Raw genomic sequence first — 21,235 nt, 5'->3', positions numbered from 1 at the left:
ATTTACATCCTCAAAAGAACTCCTGAAATAGTAGAGTTTGTAAAGACAGGATTTGCCACTCTCTGCAAGAAATACATGCTTTGACTCTTTCTCCAGCAGGTTTTGCTTTTGTACATGTTTTATAATTTTATCTTTAATGATAGCCAGATTCTACTAATTTACCAGGAACAGATGTCAAACTGGCTTCTGGCCATGTAATTTCCAGGTCCCCTAAGATCCCCTTTTCTTAAAAGATTGGTGTGACATTCAGGCCATCTTCCAGTCTTCAGGGGATGGAAGCCTGAGTTTCAAGGATAAGTTGCATATTAAAGGAGTGAGAACATCAGCAATTTCATGCTTGAGCTCTTTAAGAACTCTTGGGTAGATGCAATCTGGGCCAGGGGATTTGGTAGCATGTTGGATTTATCAATGGCTGCCAAGAACTTCTTCGCTTGTCTACCACTATCTTCGTTAGTTCCTCGGATTAGCCTCCTAAGAAGCTTAGGTTCCAGTGCAAGGAATTTTCCCTCACCTCCTCACTTAGGTGAAGACAGATGCAAAAGAATTCATTCAGCTTTTCTGCAATCTCCCTGTCATCTTTTTAGCACACCCTTTGTTCCTTTGTCATCTAAACGGGCCTACAAGCTTCCTCCCTTGCTGGCTTCCTGCTTTTTTGATGTACTTGAAGAAGAACTGTTTGTTGCTTCCAGGTTTTTGATGTTCACGCACAGCCATCGCGTTCACCTCATAATCCTTTTTGCCTCCCTTACAGCTAACTTGCTTTCCTCTTTTTGCCACCATTTGTGTTGTTCTCTCTGGTATTTGCTTTATCCAGTTAAGTTGGACTTCCATTTTCTAAAAGACATCTTTTTTTCCCTAATAGCATTTCCTCCAAAGCGTCCCTTGTTAACCATGAAGTAATTTGGCTTTTCTTTTGGACTAGGCACTGCCTTTTCTAACCATGTGGAACACATTTCCAGTTCCCCGAGCTTTTAAAGACTGTGTTTTAAATAACCTCCAAGCTATCTTGGACATTACATTGCAGCTCTCTTGATTTTCCCTTTCAACTTCCTGCGCACTATCCCCCCCCTCATCTTTGAGAAATTTCTACCTTTCGCTGGAAGGCCAGATACTGCTAACTTTCGCATTAGTAGTTGTCACTTGTTCGCATGCAGAGATACTGAATCTGACAGCATTGTGAATTGGCTGATTCCCTCTCGGCTCCCAACAACACTGACTTCCCTTTTCAGGTCCATAAGGTCCCACATAGAATTAGATCTAGGGATCCCACATCTCCCTGGTTTAGGTTTCTACAACCATCTGCTCTAAGCCACAGTCATTTAGCATATCCAGGAATGTTCTCTCCTTACTATGACCTGAACATGCATTTTTCCAGTTTATATGGGGATAGTTAAAATCGCCCATTACCACGACATTTTTGCTTTTGTTGGCCTCTCTAATTTCTTTTTCCATCTCAGAATCCTCTTGTGCGCTTTGGTCAGGGGGACGATAATATATTCCTAATGTTAAACTATGCTTCACTCCTGGTATTGATATCCCCTTTCTCCCCTGTAGGAGACTCAAAGGGGCTTACAATCTCCTTGCCCTTCCCCCCTCACAACAAACATCCTGTGAGGTGGGGGAGGGGGTCTGAGAGAGCTCCGAAAAGCTGTGACTAGCCCAAGGTCACCCAGCTGGCGTGTGTGGGAGTGTACAGGCTAATCTGAATTCCCCAGATAAGCCTTCACAACTCAAGCGGCAGAGCTGGGAATCAAACCAGGTTCCTCCAGATCAGAGTGCACCTGCTCTTAGCCACTGCTCTTAGCCACTACGCCACTGCTGCTCCCTTTACAGGGGAGGATAGTTGTTATAAGTATTTATACATATTTACAAATTATCTGTTATATACCAGCATTACAATTATTATAGTTAATAGTAAATTACCATTGTACAATCTGATTTTACGGCGAGTTAATATTGAATTTACCCAAAAAGTATTTATTCAACATTTCCCAGGTGTTTTCTTTCTTCTTTTCTTTTTCAGACTGTAAAGATAAGTTTAGAACATCTAGATCCATGGATGTCCGACTTGTGCCAAAACCTGAGTGCTTTTAGAATTATGTGGCTTTTTGAATCTCTTTCTTCCCTTAGCTGAGAGATCCTCACCAACTCCTTTACTGGTCACAGCCAAGTATTTTCAAAAAATAAGGCAGAGCCAGTTTGGGGGTGCCAGTGGGGCAGGGCTTGAGGGCTTCTCCCTCCAGCAGCTTTCAGCTGGCAGGCAGGGGAACTTGGCGGCAGTACCAGAAGTGATGTCATCTTGTCATCAGTGAACATGTGGATGCTCTGGTATTTAAGCAAAACTCCATGGTAAAAGATGACTTCTACCATAGAGTTTTGCCCAAGCACCAGAGCATTCTCCTGGTGCCAGCGATGTGATGACGTCACTTCTGGCGCGCTCCAGAGGTGGTATCACGGCACCTCCAGCAAAAGAGGTCTAGATCTCAGTCTGCTTTCAGCAAGTTCCCGCCACCCCGCTACCAGTTCCCAGGGCCTGTGATTGCAGTGATACAGTAAAAATGTTGCTCCCTTTCATGTGTATTGACTTGCGTGGACTCTCCAACTTGGGTTTGGGAGGCTCACCAAGAACCAGAACCAGGCACTGGGCATCCCTTTCTCTACTGCTGTGACATTATCCTTCTGATGTGTGTATGGCGACTGTCAGGGAAACTTCCTTCCTTCCTTCCTTCCTTCCTTCCTTCCTTCCTTCCTTCCTTCCTTCCTTCCTTCCTTCCTTCCTTCCTTCCTTCCTTCCTTCCTTCCTTCCTTCCTGCTACAACCTCTCCCAAGCACACACACGTCTCTAACTTGCCCCCATGAGGGCAGGATGCAAATCTTGTATCTTCCTCAGCCCTAATTCGTCCCTTTCCACACAAACTTTTTAAAACGTTTTGAGGGAGGAGGTAAAACATTTCCTTCAGGGAGTTCGGCATTGTTTTTCCCCTTTACGTTTTGGAAACATTTTATTTCCAGCCTCAAAATGTTTCAAATTAATCCCCTTTTTAAATGATTCTTTAGCCTGAAATATTTTCAAACTCTTTCCTTGCTATGCAATCCATTTACCGGTATTACATTTTCCATGCCCTCCCCAAACTTCTCCTCAGTGCTATTTTATTGCTCTCCCCTCGCCTGTTTATTTTCATCATTTCTGTGAGTTTTTTTTAAAATTTGGGGGCTTAACCTTCAAAGCATTGATTATACAAGCTGTAGAGAATCCTAGCAAGAAATACTGATGCGCGGGTTCAACAAATAACTTGAAAAAGGGGCCATGAGTCATGAGTGCAGACAAACACTGTGATAAAGAAGGGGATTGAAAACATTTTACAAACATCTTAGGTGATTTGTGCCGAAAGGGTCTTAGATTAGATTAGGAAACTATATTTACTCTGACCTATCTAGAAACTCAGTCCCTATAATAAATGTAGAATATCAGTTTGGATAGACAAAAGGGCTCTGAGCTATTTTGTTCCTGACGCACGCAGATTGGGTGGGACGCTGCTGCGCACACAAAAGCTTTGTGCCCTCTGCTAAGTTACTGGATCGAGAATCTAACTGGTTCTTAATGGACCAAGATTCCTGAATTACAACAGATTGTGGGCAAGCAAGCTCAAAGAAGCACAAGAAGAGTTGGATTTATATCCCCCTTTATCTCCTGTAAGGAGACTCAAAGGGGCTTACAATCTCCTTTCCCTTCCCCCCTCACAACAAACACCTTGTGAGGTAGGTGGGGCTGAAAGAGCTCTGAAGAACTGTGACTAGCCCAAGGTCACCCAGCTGGCGTGTGTGGGAGTGCACAAGCTAATCTAGTTCACCAGAGAAGCCGCCACAGCTCAAGTGGCAGAGCAGGGAATCAAACCCGGTTCCCCAAATTAGAGTGTACCTCCTCTTAACCACTACACCCCACTGGCTAACTGGTTCTTAAAGGACCAAGATTCTTGAATTACAACAGATTGTGGGCAAGCAGGTTCAAAGGGCCTCTAATTATGTATTTTAATTTTTTTACCATTAGTTATGTATTTTAATTATTTACCACATTTATTGTGCACATTGTTTTAGTCGTGGTTTTGTTGTACACCGCCCAGAGCCCTTCAGGGGTGGGCAGTTTATCAAATTTAATAAATAAACAAACAACAACAACAGCAGCAGCAGCAGCAGCAGCAACAACAACAACAATAATAATAAACAGGTTCAACAGATTCAAAGGGCCTCTACCAGTAACCAGGAAACAACCATATCTTTTCCAAAGCAAAATCTAGCATTTACTGAGGGACATTTAGGATTGAAAAGATATTCAAACAAAAGAACCCTGAAACTGTTGCTTGGAGGGACATGCATATGAAAAGTTACATGAGAGGAAAGAGAAAGAAGAGTAGTAGTAGTAGTAGTAGTAGTAGTAGTAGTAGTAGTAGTAGTAGTAGTAGTAGTAGTAGTAGTAGTAGTAGTAGTAGTAGTAGTAGTTGTAGTTGTAGTAGTAGTAGTAGTTTGGATTTATGCCCCACCTTTCTCTCCTGTAAGGAGACTCAAGGTGGCCGACAAACTCCTCAGCCTCTGGCTGAGTGGGAATTCCGCACCAGAGAACAGTCGCAAGGAGAAGTGGGGGAAGGAATGTAAAGAAGGGGAAATAAGAGTTTTAAAGAGAAATGGAGAGAACAGAAGAGTGGTATACCTATTCTTCATCTGCTGAGCTGGGTCGAGTACGCTGTCTGTTCAGGTGATCCAGAGATTCAGGGCAGGGGACTTCAGACAGAGCTTCCAGAAGTCCCAAGGAAATGTAACAAGAAGGTTTGCTGGTTCCAGAAGATCAGAATGCACAGCAGAGGGGTTAATCTATAACATTTTGGCTGGCCCAACAGAGATAAGATAGAGGAGTCAGCAAAAAGATGTCAGAGAAACCACTGTAAAATTCAGGGATTCAGGGTGAGTCTCGGAGAACTGGTGAGTTTCCTGACTTTAAGTTAAGAAGAGGGGCTTCCCAGAGAGGTAACAAAAGCCGATTGCATCTAGGCAAAGTGGATAAAGGGACTAGCAGGGTGGAGGCTTCACCCATGCCTGAGCCAGGTTGGGAGGAGACATTCAGACAAGGTCAATAATAATGGTCACACCCACCCACCCGATAGCATGGTAGTAATGAGCTTTTGTACTCAGGAAGACTTGCCCTTGCTGACGAAATTACATTGACAGAGCTCAGTGGGTTCCTGGCTTTGCAAAATCTTGGGCCAATGGGCAGGCATGCAGATGTCCTGACAGCGAAGCCGTCTCTCCTGCACAAAGTTCTGGCCGCTCATTTGCAGAGGTTGAGGAGAGCCTCAGCCCTCAGCGTCCCCAAATCATGCATTGGTAGCTCCTAAAATGGCTTCCAAAGCAAATTTAGCCAAGATGGGGGTCAGAACAGACAGCAGACGTCTGTGGCCCCTTCCGCACATGCAGAATAATGCACTTTCAATCCACTTTCACAATTGTTTGCAAATGGATTTTGCTATTCCGCACAGTAAAATCCAACTTCAAAATGCATTGAAAGTGGATTGAAAATGCATTATTTTGCATGTGCGGAACAGGCCTATGAACGGGCCTGATAACAGAGGTAGGGAGGCCTCCTTGGAGATCTTCAGGAGATACTGTAAGAGGCAGTGTTGTGTACTGGTTAAGAGTGGTGGACTCTGATCTGGAGATCTGGGTTTGATTCCTCACTCCTCCACACGAGTGGCAGACTGTTATCTGGTGAACCAAATTTGCTTCTGCACTCCTACATTCCTGCTGGGTGACCTTGGCCCAGTCACAGTTCTTCAGAACTCTGTGGCTGTCTGCAGCCCCTCCCCACGGCCTCTCCCCCCCTAGATGATTTCCGGGATACCGGTAAGTTAATTAGAGAGAATGTTCCCTCCAGCCCCGGTGTCCTTGTTGTTGATAACACTCAGTGGTATGAAGGGTTTTTATAAAATACCATGATTGATTGGCTGTAAGTATTTAAAGTACAGGGCAGAGAGGCCAACAAATATTGGAAAAATGCAGATGGCTTGGCTGGAATACTGCGAGAACGCAGCTTATCGTAACACTACTTTGGTCGTACAGGGTGAGGGCTACACCTTCCTTTATTGAGTCAATTCCTCTGAAAGGGAAGGGAGAGAAATGTAATAAAATAATAAATAAATGGTGGGTCTCCCTCTTTTCCTGCTGCCTTCAACACTTCCTATTATTTTCTCCGGTGAGTCTTTGCAGTAACTAAAGCTTCCGTTTAGTCATTTTAGCTTCTAGCAGCAGAGTTACCAGATCGTGCTTTTCTTGGGCTGTACTTTATCAGGTTCTGAAGGAGTGTGAGGTGTGTTTGGTATTTCCCACGTCACAATTATGTGCAGCATTCAAAACAATGTCGTGGAAAAGGCTTGGCTGAACAACTTTCTTCTTGGGTTGGGTTTTTGTGTGTGTAGAGGGATTGAGGGAACATTCAAACATTATAGAGAGATAAAATAATATGAAAGTATAAATTAACAGTTCATGGGGTCAGCACAATTTATTCTATCATTTAAAAAGAATTGTTGATTATATGTATACACGTAAAGATAAAAATGTATATGCGTTGATTATATGTATATATGTAAAGTGAAAAAACCCAATAATACATGGGGGGCATCATTTTGTACTTTTGCCCAGAGGTGGGATCCAGCAGGTTCTCACCAGTTCCCGAGAGTGGGTTACTAATTATTTGTATGTGCCGAGAGGGGGTTACTAATTGGGTCCGCTTTTCCATCTCCACGCCCTCGCCTCCCCGAGAGGCATACTGCCTTTGAACGTGAAGGTTCCATATAGCAATTGCGACTAATGATGTAACTCCCTGAACTGGGTTAATCCCTTTCAGGTACTGCAATTCATTGATACTCAGCCTTTCGTACCTTTTATCTCACCAGTCTCTATCAAAGAACCTGTGTGTTTCACCATTGCTGTGTTCAGATTTGTGAGTTGGGGCATTTTCTATAATGTGATGATGATTTAGAAATGACCTGGTGCAAAAAAAATTGGGGGGGGGGTTGTGGTGGGGTGGCTGCCCATGGGGGGGCATCCAACTCAGGTTTTGCCCAGGGCTCAGGTTTGCCTAGGTATGCCTCTGCCCCCTTTGCTGAGGGGGGGGCTGGCGAGGGAACCTGTTACTAAAATTTTTGGATCCCACCACTGCTTTTGCCCCCCCTTCAGAAAATGTAGTTCTTGTCCGTCGTCATAATCCTTGTTTACATGTATTACCAAAATAGTATGAGGTCAAATCATCGTAAAGTTGTTTTCAGGGTAATGGTTGAATTGGGTTTGATTCTCATATGTTTGTGTGTGTGTGTGAGAGAGAGAGAGTGTGTGTATAAAGAAGTCATCTCATCTTTTTTCACAGGGTGAATACACTTGTTTTTAAGAAGAGGGGGCTAAAATGTACTCCCTCTTCACGCTCTTACTGAAGTTAAAGAACAAATATCAACAGATTCCTCTTTTACATTATCCTAAAACCAAAAAAAAGTATGTGGGGAAAAAAGAGAGACACCAGTAAGCAATGCTCTTAGAATATATTTTAATTTGTTTCCAAATGGATTTTTCAAGATCACTTTTTTAATACCACATTTCTCATACCCAACACCCTGCAATAGAATGACAGGGACAGGATTGGTGTGTATTTTGCAGTCACTGTTGGCAGTTTTGGAAACTTGTTATGGGGGCAGAATCCAGTATTATGAGTCCCAAGAGCATTTCTCATGCTTCAGGTTTTGTGGAATCACGTGAGAAATCATATGATTGCGGGCAGAAAGTCCTGTCTAGTCACAGCTGACCAGAGACAGGATTGACCAGGGACCTGGTAGGGTCTTCAAGGCAAGAGATGTTCACAGGTGGTTCCCCATTGCCTAGCAACTCTAAACTTTTCTCACTAGATTGCCGAGATTGGTTCCCTAAAGAAAATGGCTGCTTTGGAGGGTTGACTCTGTGGCATTATACTCTGCTGAGAAGAAGAAGAAGAAGAAGAAGAAGAAGAAGAAGAAGAAGAAGAAGAAGAAGAAGAAGAAGAAGAAGAAGAAGAAGAAGAAGAAGAAGAAGAGGAGGAGGAGGAGGAGGAGGAGGAGGAGGAGGAGGAGGAGGAGGAGGAGGAGTTTGGATTTATATCCCCCCTTTCTCTCCTGCAGGAGACTCAAAGGGGCTTACAATCTCCTTGCCCTTCCCCCCTCACAACAAACACCCTGTGAGGTAGGTGGGACTGAGAGAGCTCCGAGAAGCTGTGACTAGCTGGGGTGTGTGGGAGTGTACAGGCTAATCTGAATTCCCCAGATAAGCCTCCACAGCTCAGGCAGCAGAGCTGGGAATCAAACCCGGTTCCTCCAGATTAGATACACGAGCTCTTAACCTCCTACGCCACTGCTGCTCCTGAGGTCCTTTCCATCCCCAGACCTGCCCTTTCCAGGTTCACTCTCAAGTCTCCAGGAATTTCTCAACCTCAGGTCGGCAATTTCATCCTCTGTCCAGCTTCTGAGTTCTGACGAGATTGGGCTAGCCTGTGCCACCCAGGTCAGGCCAATGATGTGATCACAACAGCACAATATCCAGCAATGTGCGGATCCAACCCTGAGGAAATCTCAAGATCCAGAGGAGAAGTTAATCAGAATATCCCTCAGCTGGGGCCAGGCTTGAGTTACAACCGTAGATTTGTACCCCTCCTCGTAACTCAAAATGTGTGTTGTGTGTGCAATGGCGTATCTAAGGGGCATAGAGGGGACAGATGACCCAGGAGCCATTAACCTGGGTCACATGAGGAAGGCGCATTTTGCCACCCACCTCTCTCCCCGCCCATATATTCAGCCCTTGGCCATGGCTGGCAAGACCCTGGGGACTGTAACACAGTGCCACTCAGAGGGACAAATGAAAGCTAGGCACATTTTAAAATGGTTTGCCATTGCCTACCTTTGCAGAGTATCCCTCGGTGGCCTCACTTCCAAGTACTGACTCTGCTTATCTTCCGAGATGTGGTGAGATCCACCTATGCCGTGCTGCCTTCCCTCCCTACTAAATTATACAGTTGTGCAAAATAACCAAACATAAGCCAATTCACTTAACTTATGCTACTGATGAGGGCTGCAGAATTTGGGAGTTGGGTGCAAAATTGTATTTCATTTCGTTTCAAAACAGTGCACACAGAAGTTCTGGCCCAGTGCTTGGAATTAGTTCACGATCCAAGTACTGTAACTCCTGAGGGAAGGATGCATCAGAGAGGATCACTTTAGAAGCAAAGAGAAGATGACCCAACCACATGTCTGTATCTAGTTTCCTCTTCCTCTAAAAGATTTAAGGATGTATAATCCCTGCAAACTAGGATGTTCATACTGGATCCATTCATAGCATGAGGCCAACACACATTGATTGGAAAGTTAACTAGTCCATCAGATGTGAAATTCGGCTAGATGTCAGAAAGCTCAGAGATGTCTACCAGTACCAATTCTCCTGATCAGCATGGGTCGATCCTTTAACTTTGATAAAGTATCCCGGACAGGCAAGCCATATTACACGGTAGCAGCGAAATAAAACTGGAGTTCAGTGGCAACTTAAAGTCTAGCAAAATTTATTCCAGTACAAGCTGGAATAAACCTTGTTACTCACAATTACAAAAGACCATAAATGTGAAGGGGTTCAGCCATGACAACTCAATGGTTTCCAGACTAGCCGTATTTTCCATTCCAGATGGAAGTTTCTTTCCAGGAGTGACAGAGATTGTTCTGCTGCATACCAGAAATTCCATTTGTTTACTTGCCGATTGAAATATAAATTTACCCTGTTTTTTAAAATAAAGGGAAATGAAAAATTTTCTTTTTCATCAGGTCTCAGCAGGTACTAGAAAGCCACTGTACAGAATTACATGCAAGGAGACATATAGTAAAGAATGACATCTGCCCCCTTGCCTCAGACACATCGCATTGTCAAAGAGTTTCGGTCAGAATTTCCCAGACTGGACAAAAGGTATCTTGAATTGTTCTAAAGCCGCGTCTCTTTCTCTGGCCAGTAGGTTGTCTGAATCAGGTGGTCACTGTTGACAAAGTTGTCTATCCGGTTCTTCGCAGAAGTTGTCCCTCTCTGTCCACTGGTTACAAGGCTTTCGTTATGTGGAATATACCTTTTCTTTAGAACAATCAGGACAGCAACACTCAAGAATGTGGACATGGTGCCCAAGACAATGGTCAGACCCAGATAAATGTACCTGTAAGGCAAGAATAATTTAGATAACTTGACAGAGAGCTATTATCTGCCGGTCCCCTCCACCGGTCCCCTCATGGGGTATAATACTACAGTCATCTATTTAGTTAATTATGGATGGATTATTGCTGCTACTGTTTTTATTGTATTTATTGTTTTAATTGGGATTATTCGATTTGTGTTTCTTCTTAATTACATTGTATTGTTTGTCTCGTTTGTACACTGCCCTGAGCCCTCCGGGGTAGGGTGGTTTACTAAATCGCATAAATAATTAACAAATAAAAAATATTATGCACAAGACATCTGCTGTGCGACAGGGGCGAATGTCCGTCACAGCAAGATTTCTTGCATGGATGTATTTCCCCAAACCCTGCTTTCAATTTCCATTCTCCCCACACCCAGCAACCCCACTTTAAGTGCAATTTTAATTTCTCCCTCACCCTGGATATCTTCCCTCCACCCACCACCAGTTCCCCCCCCCACTCCCTCGCACTCCCATGCACATGTCTCCCCTTCCTCCTTTTGATTTATTACATCAATTTCTATTATTTATTATATTTATATATCAATACAAATGGAGAATGCATGTTTTGGAGAGTAGACTCCATGGCATTGTACACCAACTGAGGCCCCCGTCCACCCCCACCCCCCACCCCCTGTCTCGATCCCCAAATCTCCAGGAATTTCCAATCTAGATTTGGTAATCCTACTATCCCCCACCAGTGGCCGGGGGGACCAGGCAGCCTTACCTTGAACAATAGCCTGGTCTGAATCAAACCTGTGATTGCCTGCTGTTTTGGGGGAGGAGCTCTGTTCACAGAAGCACCAGCAATGTATCTGCCTATGCAGGGCCATAATGACATCAGAGCAAAACTTAGGGTTGCCAACTTCCAAGTAGGGCCTGGAGATTTCCCTCCAAGTAGGGCCTGGAGATTTCCCAGAATTATTCCCCAGTAGAGCCTGGAGATTTCCAGAATTATTCCCAAGTAGTGCCTTGAGATTTCCCAGAATTACAATTGGCCATCAGACTACAGAGATCAGTTCTCCTGGATCACGTGACTGCCTTGAAGTTTCTCCTCTGCTGAAGTCCTTGCTCTCCTCAAACTCTGTTGTCCTTAAGCATTTCCCAACCTGGAGCTGACATCCCTAGGAGAGCTGCAAGTCCTTGAAAAATGTCTAAAGCCTGGAAATGCTAACAGTGGTGGGATTCAAACATTTTAGTAACAGATTCCCATGGTGGTGGGATTCAAACTGTGGCGTAGCGCCAATAAGGCTGGGCGGGGCACAATGGGGGCGTGGCCAGGCATTCCGGGGGTGGGGCATTCCTGGCTGTGGCAAGGACGCAGCCACTGCGCCGGTCCTTAGGCGGGAAACGAATGCACGCAGGCGCAGGCTGCCACGCACGCCGGTGCACCTCCTGCTAGACTGCTTCAAGTTCTGCGCGCTACTGCTGAGAGGAGGGGCGTAACTAAGGCAAAAATCACGTGGCAAAATCACCAATTAGTAACCCCCTCTCAGCACACACAAATAATTAGTAACCTACTCTCGGGAACCTGTGAGAACCTGCTGGATCCCACCTCTGGATGCTAATCATTACTCCATTTAGAAAAGCACAAAGATATCCACAAAACAGGTCACCTGAATGCGTTCGAATCATATAGCCGGCAAGCTCCTTGGCCACCGCAACGTTTGCTTCCCCACTTGAGACAAGTTGTGTCAATGGATACTCCAAAGTAGACTGGTGCCGGGATTCCTGCTGCATGAAAGGAAGTGCAAAGCTTTAATATACCAGAAACATTCATTGTTAAGAGCCTCCTTCTAAGTGTGGCATGTTAAAGAGGAATTCTCTTCATTCCTTTTCACTCGATTTCTCCCAGAAATTCTCAAATCAATGCCTTCCCCTCTTTTTAAGAATTTGGAGTCTAGTGTCAAAGGCTTTCACAACCAGAGTCAACCGGCTGTTGTGGGTTTTCCACGCTGTGTGGCCATAGTATGATAGTTTTTGCTCCTAACATTTCATCCACATCTATGCATCAAACCTGTGAGGGCCTAATTTAATTTCTGAAATTACTACAAATATGATATGAGAAATTCTGTCCTTGTAAATGTTGTGTTTTCTGTACATGCTGAGATTTTATATATATGTATTATATATGTATGTTTTATGTATGTTTTTTGTATGTATGTATGTATTTTATATACTACATAGAGTGTAAGATGCTACATGCATCTTTTATACATGTATTTTTATATGTGCGTCTTTTATAGACACTACATGTGTCTTTTATATACGTATTTTTAATATACATATTTTTATATATTTCACAGAGTGTAAGACGCTAGGCTGAACTCTTTAATGGGATGAGTTTTTGTTTGTTGTATGAAGTGAATATTGTTATACTTATTGCTTAACGAAGACACTTGAGGCCAGTATTGTTCTAAAACAACTTTACTTTGGAGTCAATGTTTTTGTGTTTGCAGGCTTTAGAAATTCAAGGTCTGTTGTGACTAATTAGCCAGCTGTGCAGTTCTCTCTGACTTGCTTATTCTACACAGGTGTGAGTGGTAAGAAAACAGTCTATTTTTGACCACTGGAGATTGCATATGAGGCTGAAACGCATGTGGTCTTAGTTGGTCACTGGATATTAACATCAACTGTCTATTTGGTAATTGTCAAGAGCCCTTGATACTTTGGTGCTGCCATGTCTCCAGGGGAGAACTGGAGGATGCAGCATCCTGATTGTTATGGCTTGTAGTTTATGTTACTGCTGTGCCATATAGGAATCAGCGGGCTTAATTGGAATGCCTTTCCCAATTCAGGGGTTCACCTGATCTCAGACATCACAGTTTTGGGAAAATGCAAAAGGAAGGTGTAGCTTAGCAACAGGGAAAAAGCAACCTGGGAACTAGTGGGGCAGTTGGGTGAAAAAAACCTTTAGTTTTGGCAAAGATCTTGAACTGTAACCTGTCTGAACTCCAATCAAAAAATTGATTTCGTATCCACTGAGTCTGTTTGTTGGGAAGATCCATAAAACACGCCAGTAATGTCACAGCTTTTGAAAAGCTAGTAGTTTGTATTCCAGACCTGAGAGGTTTTTAATTTGCCAATTTGTATATACCTTATAATAAATGTTTGTTTGATTTTAATTTTGTGACTTAATCCTTGTGAACAGTGCGGTGTGTTCTCTGCAAACTGGGCTCAAGTAAAAATGAGCATGTCACAGTGGACAAAAGGCTCGTGGGTATGGGGTGGAGAGTTAAAAGGCTCCCTTTTATCCTGTAAAGAATTTCCTTTCATATGTGCAATGTTGCATGCGTGCAGAACCACTAGCAAGGAAGAGGTGCTATCATGCTGTTCACTGCTTATTGTGATATCACGTTTCTGAATCTAAGCAAATCACACTTTTAAGATAAACATTCAGATGCAATTCAGAACCAGAGGAAATATATACTCACCAAGAACTCTTATAGCTAAAGTATAGATGCCCAGTGCAAAAGATTTGAGTTGAGGGTTAATGCATCTGAAATATGGAAAGCACAAAACCTTATTTTTTTTTCTTTACTCAGATGGTAAGAAATTAGTTACAAGGTGTAGGTCTTATCTCTATCTCTGTCTCTCCAATAGCTCTAGCTGGAGAGACACAAGGATAAGGAGGGGCGTAGCTCAATGGCAGAGCTTTTGCTCTGCATTCAGCAGGTTTCAAGTTCAAACCCCATCATCTTCCTTTTAAAAGATCAGGGAGTACATGATGTGAAAATCCTCAAGCTGAGACCCCTGGAGGGGCTCTGCCAGTCTGAGTAGCCAACAGTAGTCTTGATAGACTAGGCTGACCAGATGTCCCGCTTTTGGCGAGACAGTCCCACTTTCAAACAATTTGTCCCGCGGGTTATTTCAATTATCCCGATGTTTGGAAGGCTGCCGCACTGCCTTCTGGGGTGCAAGGCAGTGCGGCAGCCTCCCGCGCGCACGGCCGCAGGAGCATGGCTTTGCGCGCAGCCGCCCACCTACCTGCCTGTTCCGGTTTACAAAGGTGAACTGGTCACCTGGTCACCTTATGATAGACTCAGTATAACCCTATGTAATTCTAGTGTGAGCTACTTTCCCATCCCCAAAGAAATCAAAATACTTTATAAAGGTAATCTTAAGCACAAAAACTTTACATGGTGTAGAAAACCCTCCATAATGGCCAACAGGTGACAATATTGGAACAATACTGCCATCTTTAGGATTTTAGGTGAACAGCAACTGAAAATCATTAAGCTTCAGTGTGATGGATGTTTGCCCGAGAAATCGAATTCCAGGAATATTTGCAGAACTGGCAGCCATTGGGTGGATTTTATTCTTTTTAATTTCACCCCTTCTTTTCAGATTCTTAATGCAAAACTGGAGAGGTTTAGCAACTGAGTTGCTCTTTCGAGACATAAAGGTATGTCCTTTCTATGTCTCTATGCCCTTTCGAGACATAGTAAGACATATTCTCTATCTTCTTCTGAGACATACATTAAAAAAATAGACTTGGAAATTTTTCCAGCCCTGCAGATGTGCGCCAAAAAAAGTACCAACAGAATTTGCTCAGCTTGTGGAGAGTCTGACAAGCTAGTGAATAATGGTGCAACTTGGTACAGAGATACTGCACTCTACGCCTATCGGTTTCGGTGGGCTTAGGCTGGAGTTTGTCTACATAGGACTGTGTATGGCTAGAAACAACTGCTTCTCTTGCTAGCTGGAGCACTCTATGGCCCTCTGTTTCTAGAACTGCCAGGCAGTGCCAGGATACTGGTGGGAGAGCTGTGGGTGAGGATATTGGGGGTGGGGTGTAAAACTGACTGTGGCATCACATCACTTCCTGCAAAAAAAAAATTCAGAAATTTCATAGATAGCTCTAGGAATTACTGGGAACTCTATGGTAAAGCATAGAGTTTCTGGCAATTTTTCTAGAGCGCCTCTGATTCTGCAGCTAGTTTTTTTAAAAAAAAAATCTGCTTCCACATAGGGCACTTCCACACATGCAGAATAATGCACCTTCAATGCACTTTCACAATTGTTTGCAAGTGGATTTTGCTATTTTTCACAGTAAAATCCAGCTGCAAAGTGGATTGAAAGTGCATTATTCTGCATGTGCAGCCCTGTCTGTTTCCAGTCTCTGAAAACACTGATTAGTATTCAATGGGAAATAGGAATAAAAGCTTCTCACCTTAGAAGTAATATATATCCAGGGGTGCCGCCAATGGAGAGTGTGTATGAGGTGATAACTGATATGACCAGGAAGTAGAGAAACATTTTCGGACATTCCTTTCCTTTCTGACAGGGTCCTACCACAGCTGAGGAAGGTCTGGATGAAAACTCCGTGATTTCTACACAACTGCAGTTATAGAACACCTGAAATGGAGCAACTGAAGTGTAAGAACAGGAACTGCTGTGAGGGACACTCAAGATAGACGTGTGATCAGTGGTGGGATCCAAAAATTTTAGTAACAGGTTCCCATGGTGGTGGGATTCAAACAGTGGCGTAGCGCCAATGGGGCTGGGCGGGGCACGACGGGGGTGTGGCCAGGCATTCTGGGGGCGGGGCATTAATTTATCTGTTACTGTAAAAAACTCTTATTGTAAAAAAAAGTTCCTAATTTCCAGCTGGTATCTTTCTGTCCATAATTTAAACTCATTATAGCAAGTCCTATTGTCTATTGCCAACTGAAACAACTACTCCTCTAATTGACTGCCTGTCAAATACTTAATACTTTCAAATACTTAACTTTGTTTCTAGAAATCAAAAGAAGGATACTTTCCTTAAACAAGGAACTTTACCATATTTCTAAAACATGTTTTTAAAACAGCCCAACAGGGAGAATTATCCCGTTTTCTACCTTTGCTAACCAGACACATAGGAAACAACAGGATTTTATGATTTTTGGACCTAATGGAATTTCTAACGGAAAAGCAGACCCAATTAGTAACCCCCTCTCAGCACACACAAATAATTAGTAACCCACTCTTGGGAACTGGTGAGAACCTGCTGGATCCCACCTCTGTGATGGTTTAATGTCAGATTAGGATCTGGGACAGCCGGGTTCATATTCCCACTCTGCCATGAGAGTTTTCTGGGTGATCATGAGCCAGTCTCATACTCTCAGCCTAATCTACCTCACAGGGTTTTTGTGAGGATAAAATGGCAGATAAAATTATGTAAGAATTATGTAAGCCATCTTAGGTCCTCACTGGGGAGAAAGATGCAGTATTAACGAAGAAAGAAGAAGGGTTTGGATTTATATCCTGCCTTTCTCTCATGTAAGGAGGCTCAAGGCAGCTTACAGACTCTGTTCCAGAGGTGGGATCCAGCAGGTTCTCACCAGTTCCCGAGAGTGGGTTACTAATTATTTGTGTGTGCCGAGAGGAGGTTACTAATTGGGTCCGCTTTTCCATCTCCACGCCCTCGCCTCCCCGAGAGGCATACTGCCTTTGAACGTGAAGGTTCCATATAGCAACTGCGACTAATAATGTAACTCCCTGAACTGGGTTAATCCCTTTCAGGTACTGCAATTCATTGATTCTCAGCCTTTCGTACCTTTTATCTCACCAGTCTCTGTCAAAGAACCTGTGTGTTTCACCACTGCTGTGTTCAGATTTGTGAGTTGGGGCATTTTCTATAATGTGATGATGATTTAGAAATGACCTGGTGCAAAAAAAAAATTTTTGGGGTCGTGGTGGGGTGGCTGCCCATGGGGGGGCATCCAACTCAGGTTTTGCCCAGGGCTCAGGTTTGCCTAGGTACGCCTCTGCCCCCTTTGCTGAGGGGGGGCTGGTGAGGGAACCTGTTACTAAAATTTTTGGATCCCACCACTGCTCTGTTCCCTTCACTCTTCCCACAACAGACACCTTGGGAGGTAGGTGGGGCTGAGTGAGTTTTGAGAGGACTGTGACTAGCCCAAGGTCACCAGCAGGCTTCATGAGTGATAGCAAGGAAACAAAGCCAATTCACAGATAAAAATCTACTGCTCATGTGAAAGAGAGAGGAATCAAACCTGGTTCTCCAGATTGGAGAACCTCTTACTCACTACACTGCTCTTAGTGACTACACTGCGTTGTGATGTGACATCACTGCTCCATGCGGACACATCACATCACAATGTTTACTAGGCAGAATATTGTTTATGGGGTGATTTGTCATTGCCTTCTTGAGTTGTCTACACTATACCCTCAGAAAGGTGGGTACTCATTTTACTGACCTCAAAAAGGATGGAAGGCTGAGTCAGCCTTGAAACTGACTCTTTTTAGGACTGATCTCAGGTCGTGAGCAGAACATTGACTGCAGTACTGTAGCTGTGTGGCACAGGGCTGTTATAGAACCATAGACTCATAGGGTTGGAAGAGACCACAAGGACCATCCAGTCCAACCCCCTGCAATGCAGGAGCACTCCCAACAGATGGCCATCCAGCCTCTGTTTAAAAACTTCCAAAGAAGGGGACTCCACCGCACTCTGAGGCAGTGTATTCCACTATTGAACAGCCCTTACCATCAGGGAGTTCTTCCTAAGGTTTAGGTGGAATCTCTTTTTCTTCACCTTGAACCCATTACTCCTGGTCCTAGTCTCTGGAGCAGCAGAAAACAAGCTTGCTCCCTCACCAACATGACATCCCTTCAAATATCTAAACATGGCTATCATGTCACCTCTTAACCTTCTCCTCACCAAACTAAACATACCCAGCTCTCTGAGTTTCTCCTCTTGGGCATGGATTCAAGACCTTTTACCATTTTGGTTGCCCTCCTCTGGATATATATATATATGTTGATGATATATTGAATCAGTCATCCCACTTTATTACAGAAAGAACTACCGTATATAGTGCATGGGCTTTTAGACAAAAGCACCAAGGAATAAAAAGTTAAAATACAGAAAAAGAAAATATTATTCTTGAATGTAAAAGAAAAAGTAAATTTTAAAATAGGATCAATTAAAACAGAATGAATTAAAATGCACCGAAAGGTGGCAGGCTTACTTCTTGATTATCTCAACACTGAATTAGGAAGATGGATTAATTTTTAAGAGCAGTTGAAGTACATTAGAAAACAGCCAGAGTGGTCCAAATTCCACCCCCAGATAGGAGATTATGTAATAACCATCTGAATGGAAAGGGAATGTTACGAGAAAGTGAGTTATTGGGAAATGTCTTAAACTACCATAGAATTAGCATGGAAACAAAAAGTGTGTTAGGGTTTCAGAGGTCTCTAGCCTACATAAACAAGTTTTTGGCTATGAGGGGTGTTACCAAATCTACCAAATATTTCTGAAACCGTCAACTTCCTTGACCATGTCAAGAAATTTAAAAAAACACACACCAAAATGATGATATGCAGTTTGGAGGGTTTGACTTCAGTGTCTACACATGAGCTGTGAATAGTTATCTGCGCTTGCTCCAGCTTACACCACAGTTTCAAGCTCCAGCCTACAATACAGCCACAAAAGAAGTACCCACCTACCATGTTTTTCCCACTTCCGTTGGACATTTTACAGCCAGCAAGACAAGCCGAGATATACGTGATTCCATTTTCCCCACATATGGGATCCCACTCATTTTTGGAACAAATGCAACCTGAATTGCATTCCGAAAACAGACTTGGTTCATATCGAGAGATCTGTTGGTGACTGAAGAGAAGACAAGCAAATCTTGGATGTTTATGAGCTTCTCACCAACTTCAGAGAAGGGATATGTTTAGGAAAAGGGAGTGAAAATTACAAATAGTTACTATATTAGAGAAAAATATATAAAATGCATTGCCGATGGTATTTAACACCAGCAAAGATCTCAAATAATCATCATCATAATTTATGTTGGAAGTGCTAGAAAGAGACAGATACTTTCTACCACCAATGGAGACACTGGGATAAAGCAAAGAAATTCTGGGAAGAAATATATGAAGAAATCTCTGAAATTCTGAGAAGAAAAATTGTATTTAAACAAGAAGCTGATCTACTTGGGATTTTAGATCGATTCTTAGAAAAAAAGTTGGAGAACTTTTAAGATATTTCTCTGCTATCACCAAAATAATGTGGGTTAAGAAATGGAAATCAGGAGAAATAACCACAATCTATGACTGGAATTTAAAGTACTGGATTTAACTAAATCAGCAAAACTAACTGGTTATACAAAAGATAGGTAGTAGATTGCAGATTCTGGGACTGAATGGAAGTTGTGGATTAAATATATTAAATGGAAGTTCAAAGATAATAATTTGACTTTAGGGTATAGGGTATGATAAGGAGGTTATATATCTTAAATAAATATGCTTGCTAGATATAATTCTCTTTTTGCTTTTTCTCTGTCTTTTAGATGTCTGTCTTTTCTCTGTCTTTTTTTTAACCTTGGAGGCAGGGATGGGGCAAACAGCCAGGGTTTGATGACTATCTTGGAGCGCTATGCAAAGAAAGTCAGAAGTCTTCTTTTTTTCTTTTACATAATACCTTGATAAACTTAGAAAAGATTGTATAATTTTTCCTTCCTTTCCTTTCTTTTTTCTCTTATTTTAATGTTTTTGTACACCATGCTTTAATTAATAATAAAGTTAATAAATATCTTTTTAAAAAATAGACAGGGGATTCCACAAACCTTCATATCTTAGGTTGCTTCCAAATAGATGTTTTGCTCCAGTTTGGACTCAAAATGGAGGCATTCATACAACATTGTTCCCTATGCCCACTCTGAATTGCTTTGCTGTGTTCGTTCCCAAACCTAGTTTGATATCACCTTTTTGAAAGAACTGCAGTCAAAGTAACTTTGCACATCGTATGAACAAGAGAGCATACATTTTTTAAGGTCTGTCCCAAACTGGTGCCATTTTCCTGGTGTCAAGCCCCATGGTTAGCATTCCACCCTGGGCTTTTTTCAGTCTTTTTATTTCTAAAAAATCTGTCACCGCTAGATTGATGCACAGCAATAAAACAGTGATAGGGGAAACTGGCAACCACCAAGAGGAGGAGGCAAGAAAGGTGTGACAAGAACTTTAGTGTGGTCACACTGTTGCCATAGCTGAATACTAGGCTTCCATTGAGGTTGGGTGGGTCCCCCACTGCACGTCGCTGGGAATGCTCAGGTTTTCAGGCAAAACTCTAAGGTTAAACCATAGAGTTTAGCACAAATGCTGGAGTATCCCTGATGACATGACAACATCTCTTCCAGTCACACAAAAAGTGACATCATTATGTTGAAAGCAAGAGAATCCACTGCCTCCATGAGTCTCCTTTTGTGCCTTAGTGTGTCCATCTGCATTTACAGCAGCAATAAAAACTATACGGACAATTTTTGCTGTGTGAAATCAGCATTAGGCTCAGACTAAGTGAAGTCCCTCCCCAGGTTAAATAGGAATTGTGTATTTACAAAACTGCTCGTTCTTCTGCATTCTCATTTTCTTCTCTTGTGTGTCCCTATTGCCTCTGGGTTTTTTTCTCATTTTTGCATGACTTTTGTTCCCCCAGTGGTCACTTCAATATTACATCACTGTATGTCCAGCACATTTCCCTGCACTATAAAACTGCAGGGAAATTTACTGGATATACAAAGATGTAATAAAGTGAACTAGAGGGAGCAAAACAAGTGTGAAAGAAAAAATATGTAACATTCAAGCTGACATAATTAACAACAAAACATTTGTCATATTTCTCCTTGTCACTGGGCCTCCTGTGCAGTTTTGATTAAAAGAAACAACTGACCATCTGTGATAGCCTATCTCTTGCTGACTAAAACCTGCTCAAAAATTGACATAAAATGAGTCACAAGAGGACATACCCTTGGTAGGAGACGGTCAGGCCCGCTACGTCAACATTCTTGCAACCCATTGCGAACAGCGAAAGGAGCAGCAGGTAGCCTAAGGAGGAGGAGGCCAAGGACAGTTTTGCTGCACCCAAGACATTCAGCCTGAATTTCTTCATGATGAGTCCCCCAGAGAATATCCCAAGGGCCACTGCAGGAATATTGATGAGACCTACAGTCCAAAAA

At 42.9% G+C, this 21,235-nt stretch overlaps 2 protein-coding genes across 2 annotated transcripts in view; both read right to left on the bottom strand.

Annotated features, from left to right (window-relative positions):
* Positions 1-4,828, bottom strand: part of LOC125434761 (solute carrier organic anion transporter family member 1B3-like) — a 46,644-nt gene extending 41,816 nt beyond the window's left edge. The window contains exon 1 of the mRNA XM_048500434.1: positions 4,706-4,828. The gene's annotated coding sequence lies outside the window, so the exon portion shown is untranslated. The remainder of the gene's footprint in view (positions 1-4,705) is intronic.
* Positions 4,829-8,363: 3,535 nt separating this feature from the next.
* Positions 8,364-21,235, bottom strand: part of LOC125435782 (solute carrier organic anion transporter family member 1C1-like) — a 37,873-nt gene continuing 25,001 nt past the window's right edge. The window contains exons 10-15 of the mRNA XM_048502162.1: positions 21,026-21,221; positions 18,723-18,888; positions 15,441-15,625; positions 13,702-13,766; positions 11,884-12,001; positions 8,364-10,249 (exon numbers count right to left, since the gene is read on the bottom strand). Coding sequence (XP_048358119.1) covers positions 10,027-10,249; positions 11,884-12,001; positions 13,702-13,766; positions 15,441-15,625; positions 18,723-18,888; positions 21,026-21,221 — 953 coding nt within the window. The 3' untranslated portion in view covers positions 8,364-10,026. The remainder of the gene's footprint in view (positions 10,250-11,883; positions 12,002-13,701; positions 13,767-15,440; positions 15,626-18,722; positions 18,889-21,025; positions 21,222-21,235) is intronic.

The sequence above is a fragment of the Sphaerodactylus townsendi genome, linkage group LG06 (assembly GCF_021028975.2).
Source record: "Sphaerodactylus townsendi isolate TG3544 linkage group LG06, MPM_Stown_v2.3, whole genome shotgun sequence".
NCBI classification, from domain to species: domain Eukaryota; kingdom Metazoa; phylum Chordata; class Lepidosauria; order Squamata; family Sphaerodactylidae; genus Sphaerodactylus; species Sphaerodactylus townsendi.
The sequence above is the reverse complement of the archived record's forward strand: the minus strand, read 5'-3'. Positions and strand labels throughout refer to the sequence as shown.